Below are 22,266 nucleotides of genomic sequence, written 5' to 3' on the forward strand. Positions count from 1 at the left end.
GACGGACTGGAGGAGATTGACTTTATCAGGCACACAGACAGAGGTAACTCAATTCACTTTCATATTTGCGAAATACTTGTATTAACATTGTACGCTTTCTATCTATAAATCGTTATTGTGTAGACTATACATGGCTTTGGATATAAAACCAGTAGATTAACTTTGCCAACAGGGAATTATATCGCGTGGCAAAATGTTTCCAATCTCAATAAACAGGAGTTTTACCGGTTGTATATATTTTAGTTATCCACCTGTTGCCTATTTTAGTAAATTCACGATGTGTACTGCTGTGTTTGAAATGTGTGCAAGACAAATAATTGATGTCTCTCTTTCGTTCAGATTTTGGGATGCGCAACTCGTGCGTAAAACCTTGGCACTTTCTACGGATCGCGCTTGAAGCAACGAGAGGAATCACCACGGCTTGAAGCAATTCGTATCTATTATCGTGGAAACGTTCAACCTTCATAATCTCATTGTAAATCTTCGGAAACGGGGGAGGAGATATTTAAAGAGGAGGGGAAGGGTATCTTGTATGAGGGCAAACGCAACAAAGGCAGACTGAATGTGATGTTCAAGCCGACTTCAGAAGGGAAAAGTGAAGGGGAGCACCGGTGGAGATAAAACGATGTGTCGACACTGGACTTTGAAAATCTACCCTGACACAAAACTGCTGATTTAGGGATCAAGGACACCGAGCATCCTCAGTGAATCACAGACCAACTCTGCTAGGGTGAGATTTTCACCAGACATAATCTGACAGGATTTATATTCATGCATACGATGTTTTTATGTCTGTAAAAGCCTACAGTGAATAGGAGTGCATGGGAAAAGGTAACATAATTCGTTGATGTTTCTCTTTTTCAAACACCCTATTAACTGAAACAACAGTGAAACTATACTGATCCTAAATTAATGTTGGACTGCTGCTCATTGACTTCTGCTGGGAACTGTTGCTCTACCGACTGATCCTCTACACTGATGTAATTGAGCCTTTTTGTTGGCTGAACTGTGCATAACTAACGTTTCACGCTCAATACCAAATTACTCATGTATCTTGTGAAAGAGGTGTCTAAAAAAAGGGAAACAAATACACCAATGATTTTTCAAAAAAAGTAATTTGTAATATATTTAAAATTGGTTAAAATTGTTTTCACAATGCTCAGAGACTCTTAGTGTTTTCAAACATGGAGAATGTGTCCGTCTCTGGTGGGGCACCCCCAGTCTGCAACGACTCTGTGGATTTCTACTCCCTGACATCCGGGAACAGCACTGACCTGAACTGCACTCTACCTTCAGAGTTTTACTTCTACGCTGACTTTTACGTCATCTTACCGATCATCTACTCTGTGATCTGCGCAGTGGGACTGACAGGCAACACGGCCGTCATCTACGTGATCCTCAAAGCCCCCAAGATGAAAACAGTAACCAATATGTTCATCCTGAACTTAGCCATCGCCGATGATTTGTTCACTTTGGTGTTGCCGATCAACATAGCCGAACACTTGCTGCACTACTGGCCTTTTGGTGATGTTTTGTGCAAAGTCATCCTCAGCATAGACCACTACAACATTTTCTCCAGTATCTATTTCCTGACTGTCATGAGCATTGACCGCTACCTGGTTGTTTTGGCCACAGTGAGGTCCAAACGCATGCCTTACCGCACCTACCGAGCAGCCAAGATCATCTCACTATGTGTCTGGATCCTCGTTATCCTCATCGTCATGCCTTTCACTGTTTTCGCCGGCGTCTTCGTCAACCCAGACGATGGGAGGAAGAGCTGCGTGCTCAGCTTCCCCAGCCCCGAGAGTTTCTGGTTCAAAGCGAGCCGGATCTACACACTCATCTTGGGCTTCGCCATTCCGGTTTCCACCATCTGCATCTTATACACCATGATGCTGTACAAGCTGAGGAACATGCGGCTCAACAGCAATGCCAAAGCGCTGGACAAAGCCAAGAAGAAAGTGACCATCATGGTGTTTATCGTCTTGGCTGTGTGCTTGTTCTGCTGGACGCCGTTCCACCTCAGCACCATTGTGGCTCTGACGACAGACCTGAGGACCACGCCACTCCTGATCGGGATCTCCTACTTCATAACCAGCCTGAGCTACGCCAACTCCTGCCTCAACCCGTTCCTCTACGCCTTCCTGGACGACAGCTTCAGGAAAGCCTTCAAGAAAATGCTGGAATGTAGAACGGCCTGAATGTACCATAGTGTGACAAATGAAACCTGTTGCAGAGATCTACAGAGATTTGCTGAGTTAGGACTGAATGTGATGGAAAAGTCTGATAGCAAAGATTTATGTTCAAATCTAAATTCACAATGTCTTTTTTTCGCAGATTTGAATTGCTTGGTTTGTTAAAGCTGCACTAGGCAAATATGCACTTTGTTTGCACATGATAGCCACAGGTAGCTATCTTTTGTTTTGTCTCATTTATCCTTGATATAAAGAAAAACAGGCCTAATCAAAGTACACAATATTCTTAATGTGACAACACACGTCTATAAATAATTCAAACTATAGTAAAGGATGTGAAATAATATTTGTAAGTCCAGCTTTTTCTAGACAGAACACTGTTTGGGTTTCACTTTACATTCATCACTCAATGTGGTCGGAGGTGATCTCATGCCAGCCAATCTCAATCACCTGATGAGACACGAAGATCTTATTTATCCGTTCTTTTTTTGTTTTTACATAATTTGCCTAGTGCGGCCTTTAATGGCTCTGAGAGCACAGTGTAAGAGAGAACATATTTAACTTTATAGAAATGGGCAATATTGTTTGCAATAAGGAATGTTTGACATCCAGGACAAAATATAGCATTGAAAACAACTTGCTTGTTGTACTGTAACTTTGAGCTGAATTACCCATCGTCTTTGTTTACAAGACAGGTCATTAATTCGGATCATTTTACAGTTAAAATTATGTCAGACATTTTCCATGAGGATATAAACATGTAATTGTGAGGCAGCAAGCCAAGACGTGCATCTGCAAACAGTTGTGACCTTCACTGAACTTCAACCCAACTGAGAACTGAGGATTGCCTCTGAGGGAGGGAACATCTGCTGAGTGGAGAAAATACAGTTCAACACAGTGTCATTGATTTGCATGCTGTCAATCAAATCAACTTCATGAGCATAGTCAGGGTTGGAGGGTAACAGGATGCATGTCAGGCCGTTATTATCCATTGCAAAAACTTGAGGGAAAAAGTTGGTTATAAAAACAACATTTTATGAACTATTGAGAAAGATTATCTGATCATGAATGTAAAAACGTAATCTGCCTTTAAATGATGCTTTGTTTTGAGTTATATGAAAGCAGATAAATTATACATTTGTAAATTACTAAAGGTTTTAAGGTTCACAACCAGGTGTACAATGATCATGATCCATTGGCAAAATATGACCCGGACAATGGACTCTTTAAATGAGGTCACTGCTTGGACCAACAAGTTAAGTAACACCTAACAAAATAAAAAAATGTAACTTTACCAATCCTGACACAGTACTGTAGGTCTGCTATTAGACAGGCATGGGACAGGAGGGCTATGTAAAATATAATCTGTGTTTCTCATCACATCTTAATTTTCTGTGAGCTTTTGTCGCCCTCTGTTGTCAACAGGGCTGTGTTACGTGAACATGCAGCCAGGCCCTTTTATAGAGTTTGTGGCAAAAATGCCCTTAAGGGGAGTTAAAGTCTTACACAGCTTGTTTCAGTGGTTTACAGTTATTCCTTCTGTTGTCGGATATTATCTGCGATTCAATGAGATTCACAATCAGCATTTATTGCCCATCTCCTTCGTGTTCCTGTGTCACAGTTGAAGAGCATGAAGACATTGAAAAAAACATGATGATGATTTACTATGTCAAATCACAACACCAATACAACAAATATACATGTATCTACTTTGATTAAAATTCAGCAACATAAACTCATTTTCAATTATTCTACAACATTGTTTAACATAATATAAAGACATATGGAACATATACATTTGGTTGAGCTGGGTTGCTTAAAATATTTAAATGCGTGTACTTAATGTAAATACATTTATAATGATTTAAAAGTGTTGTTTATCATGTAATGTGTTTAGAGCTTTATCCATGTGCTTGAAAGTTGAAAAAATAATAATTGCCTGATCAAATTCACAGGAGAGTTACAACAAATATTGAGACTTCTGAAAAGTAAGACAGTATTCTGAACAAGAACATATTGAAATCACTTACCCAGAAATGTTTTGCAAATCATGACACACAACGTCAGTGTAACTCCTTTCAGGCTGAACTGAGCAAACATCACAAGCTTGCAGCAGCAGCAACTTCTCTGTACTGTGTGTCCTGCTGTAAATGGTTATTTTAAATCACAAATTGTACAATCATAGAAATGTATAGTCAAATATTCTTCATTCTAATATGAAATTGAGTTGAAGATCCTGATTCAATGTATTTTATGCAGCTTGTTATAAAAATAACAAAATATCATGTCATTAAATGTATTTATGAATTTAAACCAATCATTCATGTCTTTCAATACCTGATAATGACTGAATAAATATATAATATATTTTCCCACTGGTATTCATGTATTTTAGATATAAAAGAGTGACATTTGCTTTATTTGAATAATACAATAAATGTGCAAAAATATTTCTGTTTCACTGACAGGATTTTACCGTGCTGATGTATACCTACTTTAGAAACAAATGAGGATAGATTATTGTTATTATCAGTGTGATCAATGGTTTGGGTCAGGGTCACCACAGAGATTTGTTACATGGGCAACCACTTCAGCTATCAGCTGAAGAGCAGCAGGATGGATTAGTGGTAAGAGCTACTTGTCTGCGAAAGGTCACAGATTAAATCTCGACAACAGCCTACTGCGTCCCTCATGTAGCGCTGAGCTGTCCAACTGTACCAGGGACATGGTGCAGTGCTGCAGAGTTCTCAAAACAGTTTTATCAGTTTCAACAGTGAACATTAATACCTAATAGCTCAATTCAATATGTTCACATAACGTTTTGGGCATTGTCATTTGTAGTAAAGACCGTGCTCTTAACCCTTAGATGCACGAGTGACTGGACCCTCTCTTCCATAAGTGGGTCAAAAAGGACCCGTATTAGAATAATGTGTTTTAATGCCATTTTTGTCATTTTGGTTAAGAAAAATCACATGTATAATATTTAGTATTATATTTTGTTTCACACTAGAAATATTTTAAATTTAATTTTCCACTATTTATAATTTTTACACATTTTTTTTTACATTTTGAAAAATAACGTTTTGAACATATTGATGCAAAGATCTCCGCTATTCTGAGACCCTCACAGTATTCCAGTCCCTTTTCAAAACCCATCTCTTCTCCTCTTGTACTCATAGCTCACCCCCCATCAATCCATGCCGGTTGATTACATTACATTGCATTTAGCTGACGCTTTTATCCAAAGCGACTTACAATAAGTACATTCGACCAGGAAGACACAACCTTGAAGAAAACAGAATCATATAAGTACATCAGGTTTCATAGAGCCAAACATTTCAAGTGCTACTCAACTGGCTTTAGATAAGCCAGTCCTTTATTAGTATATAAGTGCTTTGTTAATAAATCTATCGCTCGAAGTGGAGTCGATAGAGATGAGTTTTCAGTTTGCGCCGGAAGATGATCAAGTTTGATAGTCCCATACCCCCCACCCTAACCTTCCCTTATATTGTAAAGCGATTTTGAGTCCTTGAAAAGCCCTATACAAATATAATGTATTATTATTATTATTATTATTATTATACTGACAGGTATCAGATCTGGCTGTGTAAAATAATCTTCCTGAGAGGTGTCACTTCTGATGTAGTCTGTGTGGTCTACAATGTATTCCTGACAGCCACAGGTGATAAGAATAAAAGGTTCCCATGGATTAAGTGCGTCATTTTTGACCCACTTTTGGAAGCTTGGGATAGTAAGTTTCCCCCGGGCGCTGTACAATAGCTGCCCACTGCTCCAAGTACTAGACTCCTGGTACTAGGATGGGTTAAATGCAGAGAACACATTTCACTGTGTCTATTCTGTTCTGTATTATGTAATACAAAAACTATACAATTTCATAAAATGTATAACATTTATATTTAAAATTTGAATGGTATGATATCCAAAACATGTTTTATGAGGAATAGCTGGAATATGAAATGATAAAAAAATGTAATTATAAAGATACTTCAAGAAAACCACCTCACCGGGTCAAAAAATACCCTTATGCGTCTAAGGGTTAAAAATCTACCTGCTACTACCTGCCCAGTACACAACGTCAGACAATTCGCAACTAGCTGGTGAAGATAGTGGGAGACCTGGCAGCTAAAACAATTTTTCTCAGGATCTGGTGGAGACCAAACCAGAGATAAAAGGAGAACTGAAGGACAGGTATTATACATGTGTCTTGTTGTCATCAAATCCCTGAAAACTATGTAATCATCAACTTATTGATCCAACTAACACGTTTTACCTGAGGTTAATTTATGTTGTGTCATAGTGCTCTGTCGTTGTTCAGAATCTATTAAACACATCAATGAACCCCGTTATTAAACCGTGTGACATGTTAGTTTATATATTTGTGTCAACTCGTTTCTGCTGCCCTCAGGTGGCCAAAAAAACAAGTTAATTGCAGGTTTCACAACACTAAAGTGCAGGTGTGCTGATTACATGACACATACAATATACCTTCAGAATCATAGTTTTTAGTTTGTCGATCTATCTGCTTATCGTTGTCCCTTTCCCTAAACAGAAGGGCATTACCTGAGGAATAACATGTTTAATTCAACCCCTAATAGTGTGAAGCATATTTCTCATTGCTGGGGTGGAAATCAAGCCGTTTGAGTGAAATGCATTTTAAGATAAAAATGTATTAATTGTGTATCCTTGGCTGCGTCTCAGGTCGACTATTTTCATTTCCTCTGTCCTCGGTATCACCGGAAGTTGATTTGTCTGCGCCATCTTGAGTAGCGTCAATGGTAGCGTCCCATGGTTCTCAGGCCCAATCCCAAACCACTCCCTCGACCCTACCCCTCCGTGATGGAGTGAACTCCGTCTGTAGCCACACTCGCAGCTCAACGAGGCTCCCTCCTGTCAGATGGAGGGAGTAAATACAGCAGCAAGCTTTGGGACGGCCTCCCCTCTCTCCGGCAGAAAACAGGAAATGCCGTAACTGTGTGTAACAACGGTTTCAAATAAGCATCTCTTAGACAAAAAGTTTAAATGAATAACTCAAATAAAACTCCAAACATCTTTCATTGTGTTTCAAAGCTCTTTTAGTTTTAAACCTGATGTTTATAAGCTTCTTAGTTTTTGCAACGGTCTGTAAATATACACAACTTTATAATAAAATGCACAATTTTACCTTTTTCTAGACTAAACACAGGTATGATCATAAGTTAAAAACATATGAGGTTATCATGAGGTTGTTAACATCGCAATGTATCAGTGGATGTTTGCTGGAACTACTTGCAGTGCTGGAATTGGGCCGGTACTCACCGGTACGCAGTACCGGCACTTCTGGTTCTGACCCATGGAGTACCGGCACTTCTTGCTCAGTACCGGCATGCTGGCGGTACTCCGGTACTCATGCACCGTGCGAGTACTCAACACTCTCCCGCCGTTCTTATTATACATCCATATATATATATACAGCCGCCCGGTACTCAGTAGATGCGTCATGAGGTGCCGAACGGACATTCTCATCGCTCTAACCGCTGGAGTTTCACAGCGGCTGTCAGCTGTTTACTCCTGTCATTCAAACAGAACGTGCTGGAGAGGGGGCGGGGCTTATCTTCTCCATGTAAATACTGTGGTGGAACGACTATGTCAAAATTAACCTATTTGACCGTGATTTAATAGTAATACACGTTTCAAAATAATAATAATAATGCCGAAGTAACAACATACTGAAAACTGTTAGTAAAACCATGTTTTAATGCTTTACAATTTACATACCTAGATGCACGTGTGTTGTGTTTATGCAGTGCAACTCCCACCCAGTGGGTGGGTATGTAGAGTGATAGAACAGAGCAGGCACGCCCCCGAGAGAAGGAAAGCAAGTCACGTCACAAATTAGCATTTCTAAAATGTTAGCGTGGATTAATAAAAGTGCAAAAAGACAGCGGTTGTCGCCCGAAGAAACTTCAAATACAGAGAATGCTGTGCCTGTGTTGGAAATTGTGTCTGATGGGGAGCTTTCTTTGGTTGATCCTCCTGCTCCAAGTTCTAGTGCATTAGCATTAGCACTAGCTCCGCCGCCTCCTCCAGAGCCTCTAACGTTAGCTGCTGCTGGCGCAACTGCCACCACCAACACCGGGCAAAGCGATGCACCTGACTGCTGGACAACGGACCAGGTGCAATATTTTTGCAAGACCAATGCATGGCTCCTTCTTAAAGATAAGAAGCTAGGATGTCGGATATGCAGAGATGTCAAATCTTTGGGAATACACACTGGACAAGGACTGAAACTGTCAACTGAATGGGGTGAGTGTGCAGTGTCTCATTTCGGTGTTGACAAGGGCAAACAACAAGCTAGCCTGAGAAAAAAAAATCAAAGAACATAAAGAATCACAAGCCCATGTAAAAGCTGCTGACATCCTTACATCTGCTTCACGTGAAACTATTCAACATCAAGTGCAGTCTATGCATACATCTGAATTAGACACCACTATCAGAGTTTTTCGAACGGCATATAAAATTGGCAAACATAGCCGGCCATTCACAGACATGCCAATTGATTTGAATGTACAGAAACTGAATGGGCTGAACGTGGGCAGGGTTTTGCACTCCAATAAAACCTGTGGCGAAATCATCGACCACATAGCTCATGAGCTGAAGAAAAAAATGGCAAAAGACATTACAGAAAACCAAAGAAAACTCTGTGTTTTGGTCGATGAATCTACCACTATTAGTGGTAAAACGGTTGCTTGTTGTGTGTCTACGCTCAGCATTAGCTGATGCTGAGCCCGAAACGTTTTTTGGGAGCTGATCGAGTTGGATGGAACAACGGCTGATGACATCACAAAGGCGTTAATGGAGTGTCTTGGAAGAGATTTTAACGAGGACTTTTTGGGTCAGTGTTTCGTTTCTTTTGCATGTGATGGGGCTTCAGTCATGCTAGGGAAGAGAACAGGCGTTGCTACCCAGTTGTGTAGTAAATTTCCAAGCCTGTTTGTGTGGCACTGCTCCAATCATCGTCTAGAGCTGGCAGTTGGGGATGTGGTCAAGGAGGTCTCAGGGCTCAATCATTTCCAGATCTTTTTTGACAAACTCTATTCCTTGTTCCATGCCTCCCCCAAAAATCAGAGGCAGTTAGCGCAGTGTGCGCAAGCAGTCGGACAGCGTCTCCTGGTGATAGGGCGTGTTTTGTCCATCCGCTGGGTGGCTTCAAGTGAAAGGAGCGTCAGAGCAGTCTGGGAAAACTACCGAGTGCTTCATGATCACTTCACAAATATTGCAAACGACACGAGCAGGGATTCCGGAGACAGAGCAAAGTACAAGGGCCTGGATGATGTGCTCACATCTGCAACGTTTGTCAGCAATCTGGGACTGATGTACGATGTGATCACAGAGCTCAGCGACCTCTCTCGGCAACTCCAAAAAAGAGAGATGACACTGCCTACAGCAGATAGGCTCTTAACTCGAGAAATACGAGTTTTTGAATCCATGGTCACCATGCCTGGCCCACACATGACTACAGTTCATACAGCTCTAGCTGAGAAGTCCTTCAAGGGTGTTGCCCTGCGTGACAATGGCAGGCTTGTACAGATTCATGCAGGTCAGTTTTTCCGCAGTATGGTAGAGAATCTGAGACACAGAATGACTTCCACAACCTCCTCTCATGTCAGCACAAGAGAAATCCCATTACATGGCCGGGAGGCCCGGGACAATCAGCTAATCCAGGACATGAAAGTTATCCATCCTGGAAGTTGGCCTGAAGAGGAGTTAGACGTACAGTATGGGGACGTAGAGGTGCTACGTTTGTGCGAAGTGCTGAAAGTGGACAGAAGAGAGACTGTTCAGGGCTTTCGCGAATACAAGGAAACCAGGGCATCCCGTACACCTGCTGCCATGGAGCCTCTACTGAAAGCAGTCCGAACCATCGCTGTCTCCACTAGTGAGTGTGAGCGGGCATTCAGCTGCATGAACGATATCCTTACTGCAAAAAGGAATGCTCTCTCTGTCAGCCGACTGTCCAGCCTGGTTTTCATTAAATGTAATGGACCATCACTAGGACAGTTCAATCCGGAACAGTATGTGAGGTCCTGGCTGGCAAAGGGAAGGAGAAGTGCTGATGAAAGAGCCTGTCCAGCTCCAGCCCCTGATACTGATGTCCCCAAGGCCTTCTGGAGCCTTTTCTAACAATGTGAAGTATATTGCAAAGCAGCTCACCCAGTGAGAAGACTTTTGGCATAATGTGCCGATTTGTACAGATCCTGGAGATAGAAGGACTTCAGACCAACCAGGGAGTTATCTGATCAGCTTGGTGTTCAATGTAACTCTTTACCATGGCTCAGACTTTGTTACTTGCAGTTACAGTTTCTCATTTTAGATTGTGCACATTTTGCATTTGTTTTTACATGTTCTTTGTTCATGCTCTTTATCATTTTTCTGAGTTGGAAAGTTAGATTGCATCATAGTTTACTTTATACATATTTGTATTCTTCAGTGGTGAAGTATATTGCAAAGCAGCTCAGCCATGTGAGAAGACTTTTGGCACTTTTTCGTTTTTCATTTTCTGAGTTGGAAAGTTAGATTGCATTCAAAATGTACAGAAATACTTAATTTTGTTAAAGCTTTTTATAAAAAATGCTTCTGACCAGAGCTTTGTTTCCTTGTCATTAATGTTGAACACCACCAGAGGGGCTCTCACCTGAAAGGTCTCTGCTTCATGTGTCTTCAGCAGAAGATCTAGACTTTGATTGCTATATTTTCAGTTAATATTTGTAAGAGAATATTTTCATCTGATCTGTTTATAGAGTCTTTTATGGTTCCTTAGAGTCTGTGATACTGCAAACATCTGCTTGTAGTCACTCAAAGACTCCACTGTAGGTTGAGGTCACAGGTCAAACGCTTCTCCGATATCCGTGGGGGGGTTTGAGATCTAGCAGCATCTCTTTGAGACAAGCAGATCATTGTCTTGCATCGGCTATTGATTAGACGCGGGCTTTCTGGAAGCCCGCCTCTCCTCGTGTTGGTTAGATGTTTTGTGTCTTTTGGTTCAGAGATCGCTGGTGAAACACGGGACGGTGTGCAACTAAGTGATCTCCCCGGCCGTTATTGTCTGTACTTTCTCCAATAAAACTCTTCAGTGCTTTTGGCTAACAACGGTTCCAGACTCCTTCATTCTACCTCAACATTGCAACAACAGAAGTTTACCTTCACAATATTGACCTTACTGAGCTTTAGCCATATCCGCTGCCTATCATAAAAAATGTTAAGTACAGTGAACCTTTCTAAAATATACAGTAGTAAAGAGACAAACCCACCAGCATTATAGTAGCCAAATTCTTGTTTGTGGGCTGTATATATAAAATTGACTTGAAAAAGTTGCTGATTTTAGAGTACTGGCACCTTTTTCATTCCAATTCAAGCACTGCCGGTACTGCGTACCGGTGAGTACCGGCCCAATTCCAGCACTGGCTATATATATATATGGAATTGTGTATATATATATATATATATATATATATATTAGGGCCGGGACTTTAACGCGTTAATTAAGATTAATTAATTACACAAAAATTAACGCGTTAAAAAAATTAACGCATTTTAATCGCACTTATTTTTGCACCGCGGAACGTTTCTCACTGGATGAGTTTCAGGCGTACCGATTATACTGGAGCACCAACTAACGTTCATGACTTCAGACAACAACAAACCACAGTGAACAACAGTGGGAAATGTTGTTTTAAAAAACGGACGGATGGAAGCGTTGATAAGAGCACGGTTGTGTGCAAATTATGCAAAAAGGAATTCGCATATCACCGCAGCACATCAAGCCTCAAGTATCACCTCAATGCAAAACATATAGCAGCTAGCGTGGAAGCTAGCGTGGACGTTAGCCTCTTTTATCGCGTTCACACCATACGGTCTATGGTTAACACCAAAAAGAGCCGGTACTAAAATTAGTTCATGAGAACCTTTTTACCCCCACGAAAGTCCCTGCTAGAGAGCAGAGAGCTGCTAGAGAGCAGGGACTTTCGTACGGCTCTCTTGTGAGAAAAGAGCTATATTTCTGATTGGCTGGGCGGATTGCAAACCACGCCCCGTAAAACTCCCAAAGAGTTTGGTGAAGCCGCCATTTTATTATCCTCGCATTAGCATTATTAGCATTAGCCCAGCGCAGAAACGCAGAGAGACTAACTTATGGCAACACAAAATAAAACATGGGAGCGGTGGAGATGAGGAGGTGTCGGCGTTCTGGCGATTTACTCGGAAGGCTTCAGTAGAAGCTGCTGGGACTCCCAGCAGCTTCTACTGAAGCCAGTCCCCAACTCCGGGGACTTCCGGCCGGGGACTTTGGGCGGCAGTATACGCCGTGAAGTGGTTTGCGGCCTGCCAGTAAACCCAAAGCAGAAGAAGAAGAAGTGACGTCAGCGGCTTCATTTGTTCTCATGAACCTTTGTGGGAAAAGTACTGCGGTGTGAATGCGCCTAATGGTATACTAAAATCCATGTGAAAAAAATTGCTTCTCACTGTTCTCAGGTCAAATATTTATATGCGATTAAAAATGCGATTAATTTCGATTAATTAATTACAAAGCCTCTAATTAATTAGATTAATTTTTGTAATCGAGTCCCGGCCCTAATATATATATATATATATATATATATATATATATATATATATATATATATATATATATATACACACAATTCCAAAGCTGGTAAGGACTCTTTAAAATTGAGCAATAATAGTCTGAAGAAAAGGACTGATAACAGAGATTTGCTCTAATATGTATTCAGTATGATAGGCTCTGTCTTAACCCCAAATAATAAAACACAAAAGTCTTCATTCTGTCAGATGCAAAAGTCTTCATTCTGTAATAAAACACAAAAGTCTTCATTCTGTCAGATGCAAAAGTCTTCATTCTGTCAGATGCAATGCAAATCACCGTTTGTCACATGTAAAAACTCTGCAAATCACCGTTTGTCACATGTAAAAACTCGCGAATGCGCAATGCATATTTTGTCACATGTAAAAACTTGCGAATGGTTCAGACGGTCTACATGTCAATTTTGTCCTACTTGGGATGCCGTCCGGCGTTTTCCAATATGGCGGACCATCTCGCACATGCGCACAGCAAATGTTGTCCTACTTGGGTTGCCGTCCGGCGTTGTCCAATATGGCGGACCATCTCGCACATGCGCACAGCAGATCGGGTAGTGACAACTGGTGTCAGTACCAGATATGTTCGGGCTACCAGATATGTTCGGGTGTATTTCCGTCGCATCCGTCATCCGTCATATCCGTCATATACTCACCTCCCTCTGCTCCCAGCGCTCTGCTGCCACACACCGGCCGTCTCCGAAAATCCTAAAAATAAGCTCATATTTGAATTCCCCATAAAAAAACACATCATTCAGTAAAAACAAGGCCCCACTGATCATCTACTCTCTGAGACGATTCCAGGGATGCCTGGCTTGAGTTTCGACCACCAGGGAAAGTGGACAAAAGTGCCCGAGATCAGCCTCTTAATTTACCCAGGGCCTAGTGCTCAGTTTTGGGCATGAAAATTCAGGAAACTCCCCTGAGTATTTTATTAAATATCTGAAATTTGGAGAGGAGTTGGGGGACACACGACACATCAAATCACATCTACAGATCAAGACGAAGCTATTGGAAGTACTCCTAGCGTGTGAAAATGTTTGTGAAAAACGTGTGCAAAGTCTCCGAAAACGGAGCAGTGGCTGTGATGCTAGCTTTGCGGCTAGCGGTTAGTTGTTATTGTTTGAAGTTGTTGCTATGGAAACAACATGACGGAGAAAAAATTAATATCTTCTACATATAATAACGGACAAAGTAAAGAATGAAGTGTAGGCTATGCCTGTTTGAAGTTGTTGCTAAGGAAACAACATGACGGAGAAAAAGTATAATCTTCTACATATAATAACGGACAAAGTAAAGAATGAAGAGTCGGCTATGTTTAAATGTTCGGAATTTGACCGTGATGGCCCTCTTGAGTTGCCGTAAAATATGACGAATATGACGGATGACGGATGCGACGGAAATACACCCGAACATATCTGGTAGCCCGAACATATCTGGTACTGACACTGGTCTCAAGTCAGCACCGCTGCAGACTCGCTGTTTGAGGGCTTGATAGCCCACTCCCCCTCCACACTCGTTGCTTTGGAACAGCCCTCAATATGGTGGCCCCTCCGCGTGAACGCGCAAACGGAGTGGTAGGGTGTAGGGGTAGGGTGCAGGGGGCGGTTTGGGAATGGGCCTTATTTCTGCCGGAGAACCGAGGATCGAGGAGCGAGGAGCGATAACGGAGGAGCGATAACCGAGGAACCACCAGACCATCCTCCGATGAAATCCTCAGATACTCGCCCCGCCCCCTTACTGTGTATCGCTCACTGATTGGACGATGCAGTGCATGCACTGATCTGATGCTTCTTGACATGAGAGCAGTACCCCAGCGGAGTTAAGAAGATACATGAAACTCACGAGAGTCACTCCTCAGTCTATAGGCTACTGTGTTTTGTTTCAATTCATGTATCATTTAGTTACAAATATGTGATATATCTGAACAACAAAGTGGTCAAAAATCGTTTTATTCATTTATTGGAAACATTTTCATGATCGCTTTTTTCGTTTTACATTTCCATTTATTGTCATTTCCATTCAGTCAGTAATTAAGTGCTATTAAAATGTTAATGTGCTACATATCCACACAAACACACAAAGTGTGCAATCCAATGAATGTTAATCTAACTGGGTTTTGATAGATAACATATCTCTTTTTCTTCTCTCAATTGTTTTATTTCTATTGTGCACTCTAATCAATATTAATCAAACTATTGTTCGTTTATACATTTTAAGAATGGCGTTTATCTTTTTGAGAATGAGTTCTTATTTTTATTTTATTTATTGGGGTTTACAACAGATGATACAAATGTTTATGTCAGTAAATGTGTACTAACAGAGGCTGGGGTGTTTGTGAAAATAACCGGAACAGAGCTGGCTGCTGACGAACAGCTGTTCGGCGTCATCACAAATGGACGTCGCTTCACGTGACGCTCCGGAGGAAAGGACGTCCCATTGCTCTTAAAACTAATTTCCCTGCTTCTCGTGGTTTCCTTGCGTCTCTCCATGCTTCCCTGGTGGGAGGGACTAGACACAGGGAAACGACGCAAGTGAGGGAAGCAAGGATTTCATTTAACAGACCTGAGACGGGGCCTTTGTCTCTTTCATTCATTACACACCCTCATGTTGTGCATGTCACTTCATGCATCATGGGTACATGTGTATTTGTCTGAGAAAAAGGAAGATGAGCGCCTCCAAGCGGTACAGTTAAAAAGGAGATATCAAAACAGCTAATTTTAGAATGTGATTAGACATTACAGCACTAGAGGGGAGTGTTGGTCCATATAGTCTCCTACCAAGTGTGTGTGTGTATCAATGACAGAGAGATATAGAGTGTTTTTGAGTCACATCATGTATCCTTATTAATTTTATCTTAGGAGGCGTGTGGCGCAGTGGAAAGAGCGTTAGTGTTCGGAGCAAAGGAGCACAGGTTCAAACCCCACTGCAGTCAGCATGTCGTTGTGTCCCTGGGCAAGACACTTCACCCCAAATTGCTCCTGTGGGGATTGCCCACAGTATTGAGTATGTGAGTCGCTTTGGATAAAAGCGTCTAACAAGTAACATGTATGTAAAAATGTAATCTAACATGTTGACTAGAAACAGACCTTGCAGATGGAAGTAAGTAAAAATAGCCACAGACATGCTGCACAAAACAATATATGTGTCATTTATGTCTCTTGTTTCCACTTCAATATTCCAATAAAACAGCGCATGATTCAAGAAAGAATTTGGGGAATAGGTTAAATGTCTCCACATTATGTACTGTAAAAGGATTGTATGTAAATTGTAGTAACTAAAGTGTTTCAATGGTACCTGTGATCCATCCTTTAAAACCTTCAGATAAGAGTATCCGGAAGTAAACACATTATCTTTACCCTCCTATACAGTACATGCTATGTGAGGATGGGATCTCATAAGGCTCTTCACTATTCATCTTTTTCGTTTACCATGTTATAAATGAATGTTCACTCTAAAATGATTGAACTGTAGATGGCAGTGTGTAGCTATATACTGGATGTGTTTCCAGTGGTGTTTTTACACACATGTACACCCTTCTTCATTGACCATGCATCTCACTCAAACCACTCAGAAACTGAAAAGTATGAAATTTGCTGAATTTTTTTCCAAAATGTCTCCCCTGCAGGATCCTTGCATCCCTGAGTCTGAATCAGAGCCCAGTCGCCTCATGCTTTCACCATCTGAAAAATACACTGTGTACAGTAATCCCAGAAAGTATTGCTACTCTCCGTGCATCTCTTGTGTGCAACCAATCCACATACTATTCAACTGGAACGCACTACATTTTCACATTTAAGTCATACTCAGTCAGAATGCCCCTCACGTCTACAAGGTGGCCATTTTAGGACATCACACACACAGTACACAGTTTAAGTGGCTAAACTCCACTTGGTCAAACCCAGTTAAAGCTGGATTTTGGTTAGCCTTATTTGTACAAATGCTAGATTTTAAGAGAGTAGTGACTCCATTTACTTCCTGACATCCTCATACTAGCTTGGTTATAGTCATATATGCTAAAATAAACATTCGGCATGTTTATTTTCGCTCTGCATGACAAAACCCTTTTTTTAGGAGACATCCTCCACCCATTGTCTCTACACCCTTACAAATACTGCACTGTATGAACATCACAGCACTTTAATAGATGCTTTGCTGATTTTCACGTCACTATATATTCTACCCTTGGCAACATACACATAGACAGTAATCGCTATTATCTGACCTGTCACTCTTTACCGTCTCTGAGGTATTGGAATCAGTACACCATTGATTTAGTCGTTCCTTCCTCTGTTTAAACACACAACAACATACTTTGCATGTACACACATGCACAACAGAAACTCCCACAAGACAGTTGCTTTAAAAGCTCTAAAGGGAACAATTCACACAGATTGTTCTCATTTTTCCAGCATGAGAAATGTCACAACAGAAACTAACTTTCCAATCAGTTGTAAGGCAGCAGCTGCATCTCATTGTCAAACCGTAAGTCACCTTACCCCAGGACATCTATTAGAAATGAATGAACAGTATCTTTGAAAGCATGTTGTTTTGGGTTAACCAATAAGGACAAGTCAATGTTTGGCCCACTGTGGTTTCCATAATTATTCAGTCTCAGTTATGTCTCTTTTTTGGTTAATTCTAGTTTAGCTCCACTGACCAAGGTTGTCGTATATCATTGACATTCAACTGATTATTAAAGTGCTTGTCCATTGCTCCATAAGCTCTTTTTCAAAAACAAAGACAGATAAAGGTATTTTTATAAGGTTATCAATCTTTATTGATCCCAATAATTCCATATTTGTGTAACACACTAAAGCTGGTACAATGATATTCACCCTATGTTTAGACCTTCACGAGATGTTTCACGCTTGTCTTATATTTAAGCAAGGGAAAAGTCTGTCTCAGAGCATACTGTATATACAACATTATATAAAAACTGTAGAAAAGACCTGTGGAAAGAAGGTCTGTTGCAGAGTTTACCTTGGACCATGATAAGCACAGAGAACAGATTGTTTGTTGCACAACACGTTGACATCAGGGACCTTCATATTTGCTTTCTTTCACTACTAACATCGTAAAATATTTGTTCTAATAAAAAAACATGGTCAAAGCGTTGGTGCTGCTGTGACTGTCACTGTGAGATGATGTGGCCTGGAGAAACATTATGAAGCTCAGTATTGTGTTTAAATAGTCTCAGCAGTACTAACAGTCTCCAATTCCCAAATATAATACCGTACATCAGTGTCTAGCTGGACGGATATTGTGTTCTAGGTCTGAACCAGAGCTTTGAGGAGTTGAGCAATCAAAAGAAAGAACTCCCACACACAATGGGTAACTTAATCATGCCTTTCTTTCACTTGGCCTTCACCAGGCAAGAAGAGGATCTTAAGGAGGAGCTGAAAAGGGTATTTCTAAAAGGGAAGGGATTACTTTTACTGTGACAGTGTAAAGAAAGCATAATTATATGTGGCAGTTGAGCAGTTTCTATTGGTGAGGAAGTTCCTTGAGGTTCTTTAGATGTTCAAGAATCTTTACCTACTGGTAAAAAAATACACAATAAAAAATTAAATTCTTAATTTATGTAATAGTTAGAACCTCAAGTGCGCAATCTACATTTTTGAGACCTTATTGATTAACCTATTCCTTAAAGCTTATATTCGAACGGTGCATGTAAACACAAAAGTGCATGTACCAGACTTCATTATAGAGGCAGATGTCTGAGGTGACACAACATTGAAAGACCACATTGTAAGAGGTAAACCATCAACTAAAGAGGACATAAATATATTTTTCAGTGTTAGTATTATTAGATCTCAGTGCTGCGTTTGACACTGTTGACCACAGCATATTACTAGACCGACTGGAAAACTGGGTGGGACTTTCGGAAACAGTTCTAAATTGGTTTGAATCCTACTTAAAGGACAGAAACAACTTTGTTTCTATAGGTAAATACACATCTGAGTTGACAAATATGACATGTGGAGTACCTCAAGGCTCCATCTTGGGGCCTCTTCTCTTTAACATCTACATGCTACCACTGACTCAGATAATGAAAAACAACAAAATAAGTTACCATAGCTATGCAGATGACACACACATTTACGTAACAATTTCACCAGGAGACTATGCTCCAATTCAAACACTGAGTAAGTGCATTGAACAAATCAATGACTGGATGTGTCAGAACTTTCTCCAATTAAACAAGATAAAACTGAGGTAATGGTTTTTGGAGCCAAGTCAGAACGTATAAAAGTTAGCGCTGAGCTTCAGTCTGCAATGTTCAAAACAACAGATAAAGCCAGAAATCTAGGTGTAGTCATGGACTCTGACCTGAGTTTCAACAGTCACATTAAAACAGTTACTAAATCAGCCTACTATCACCTAAAGAATATATCTAGGATTAAAAGACTAATGTCACAGCAGGATTTGGAAAAACTTGTCCATGCTTTTATCTTCAGTAGACTGGACTACTGCAATGGTGTCTTCACAGGTCTCACTAAAAAATGTATTAGGAAGCTGCAGCTGATTCAGAACGCCGCTGCTCGAGTCCTCACTAACACTAAGAAAGTGGATCACATCACTCCTGTTCTGAAGTCTTTACACTGGCTTCCTGTGTGTCAAAGAATAGATTTCAAAATACTGCTGCTGGTTTATAAAGCACTGAATGGTTTAGGCCCAAAATACATTTCTGACCTCCTGCTAAATTATGAACCATCCAGATCTCTCAGGTCTTCAGGGACTGGTCAGCTTTCTGTCCCCAGAGTCAGAACTAAACATGGTAAAGCAGCGTTCAGTTATTATGCTCCAAATATCTGGAACAAACTCCCAGAAACCTGCAGGTCCGCTGCAACTCTTACTACTTTTAAATCCAGGCTGAAGACTTTTCTTTTTGTCGCTGCTTTTAATTGAACTATTCATATCTTAGACTGCACTGAAACTTTTATCCATGTACTTTTTCTTTTAATGTTTATTTTATTAGCTTTTCTTTTTAATGACTGATTTTAGATGCCATTTTCTTAATGTCTTTCATTTTTTGTAAAGCACTTTGAATTGCCTTGTGTTGAAAAGTGCTATATAAATAAACTTGCCTTGCCTTTAATAATTGAATAGTTTAATTGAATAATACATGCTCTGAAATACAGCAGTAAGAACTGTTCTGCATGTGCATTCATGGTTTTGTTATTAGTTACTTATTACATGTATTCTTTCTGACAGTTAAATTATCTTCTGAATGTTCATGTGTGTGTTCACTTTAACCAACAATCATCTCAACAATCCCATTTATAATTCTTCGAGTTTATACGCCAGATACACTTTAAAGACTCAAAATATCTAGTAAAATATCCACTTTAAAACAAATAAACAGAAAGTGTAAATGATGTGCTCTCACTGTCTGGTGCTTGATCTAATTCTTCCATATTTTACTAAAATACACAAATGTTTTTAACTATTTGGCCTTCATCAGTTGGCAGACACTAATGAATTCATTCTCCGTGTTTAACAATGGCTCAGGTGTTGATAATCACTATTACATTACACTACATTGCATTTAGCTGACACTTTTATCCAAAGCGACTTCAATCAGTGCGTTCGACCAAGAAGATACAAACTTGAAGAAAACCGAATCATCAAATCAAATATAAGTATATATAAAGTATATAAGTGCTTTGTTAGCAATTGTGTTGCTCGAAGTGGAGTTGAAAGAGATGAGTTTTCACTATCATTAAACCCTGGCATAGAAAATGGTTTAGAAACGGGCCATAAATGTGCCCTTTTTATTAGTTAACAAAAGATATATACGCATAGTTTACACACGGCATCTATTGCACGTCTGTCCGTCCTGGGAGAGGGATCCCTCCTCTGTTGCTCTCCCTGAGGTTTCTCCCATTTTCCCTTTAAACTGTGGGTTTTCTCCGGAAGTTTTTCCTTGTACGATGTGAGGGTTTAGGACAGAGGTTGTCGTATTGTCATACTGATATTCTGTACAAACTGTGAAGACCACTGAGAGTGTTTCTAAAATTAAATAGAATTAGAAAACACTATTGAAACTATTGCGAACTAACCTTAATAGTGAGTGAAAGTGTGCTGCAAGGATACAGCATATTAGAAACCCACACATAAAGCAACAAAGGCCCAAACTGCATGTGTTCGTGTGGAGAGAGGGTGTCACTGTGTAGGTCTCTGGCCTTTTATACACAGGCCAATACGCAGGTGTTTCCCATTCAGCTGATTGTTCGGCCTCCATTACCAGCGAGCAGTAAACAGGCAGCAGAGGAGCCTTCACATTTGGATAAAACACATATCTTTCATTTCAGCAGAAAATCGTCACAACTGAAAATGTGCAGCGCAGGATGCCGAGAAATTCTGCCATTTGTGCTGTTCTGCACTTTCAATTTATACCAACGTGTTGCGCCAAACATTTTCTCATAAAAAGATGGATAACACAATTTCACAGTTTATTGAAGTTGGCACAACATTAGACTGATTTATATAATATAATAATTAATATAATTAATTATAAATAAATAAAGATTGAGATTGATTTAATATCTGATATTGCGGGCTCACAGCTTGTCTTTGAAAAGTATCAGTAGGTGCCTTTGAAGAAATACAACTTTAGGCCCTGACTGCAAAATATGTATCTAAGTATAAAGAAGCATTCATTCTTATTTTCTTTTGTGGATTTTCGCCAAAGTCAGGTTTAAAGTTGAATGCGTTTGGATGAGAAACTGACTAAAGTGTGACACGATTATGTTTAATTCATCAATTTAGTTCTTAACTTGTTAAAGAGGAAAGGCAGATTTTCAGGATCATATTTGTATTTTGTGCCTCTACTGTGTATTACAAACTTTGGAATTGTAGCTATTGCAGACCATTGACATGCACACAAACCTATATAACACACTACCGTAAAGAGAAACCCCCCAAAAAGCACGATAGGGATTCCTTAAAGAAAGATCTTAGTGATGAATGCAGACATCAGTAATTCTCTCCTTTGCAAACGTTCTACCTGTTATTGTAAATGAATAGTTAGTTGCCACAGAGATGTATTATGTACTTTGCTGTTTGGCTCCTCTGTCTCTTTCACTTGTAGTTTGCTCAAGTTCAAATGTAATTTAGTTTTGAGCAGGAGATCTGCTTATCCTCTTTTGTATTTGGAAGCTTTTCATCATCAGGGAGGACACAATATACAAACATTTCACAGAACAGGATGAAAAACAAATAATACATAATCTAATACATCTAATATAATAATAATAATCTAATACTTTCCAATCCAGCAGCCTTGAAGCAATTGTGACATGGTTTTTGTTAAAGCTTATCTTACAGTACAACTTTTTAATTGAGTTGGCTGTGTTTGATTCAACAAGGAATTGAGTGTGCATTCATGTTGGAAGCGTTGTGTTTTAAGAAAGAT

At 40.1% G+C, this 22,266-nt stretch overlaps 1 protein-coding gene across 1 annotated transcript; it reads left to right on the forward strand.

Moving 5' to 3' along the window:
* The first annotated feature begins 342 nt into the window (after positions 1–342).
* On the forward strand, positions 343–4,529 carry LOC117555265 (neuropeptides B/W receptor type 2-like). Its single transcript, XM_034230115.1, has one exon. The coding sequence runs from the start codon at positions 1,185–1,187 to the stop codon at positions 2,199–2,201; it is 1,017 nt and encodes a 338-aa protein (XP_034086006.1). The 5' UTR covers positions 343–1,184; the 3' UTR covers positions 2,202–4,529.
* The last annotated feature ends 17,737 nt before the right edge of the window (positions 4,530–22,266 follow it).

This window comes from Gymnodraco acuticeps, unplaced genomic scaffold, assembly GCF_902827175.1.
Source record: "Gymnodraco acuticeps unplaced genomic scaffold, fGymAcu1.1, whole genome shotgun sequence".
Lineage (NCBI taxonomy): Eukaryota > Metazoa > Chordata > Actinopteri > Perciformes > Bathydraconidae > Gymnodraco > Gymnodraco acuticeps.

What these genes read in the sequence shown, in the direction of transcription:
- LOC117555265 (XM_034230115.1), top strand. Translation starts at nt 1,185, where the DNA reads ATGGAGAATGTGTCCGTCTCTGGTGGGGCACCCCCAGTCTGCAACGAC.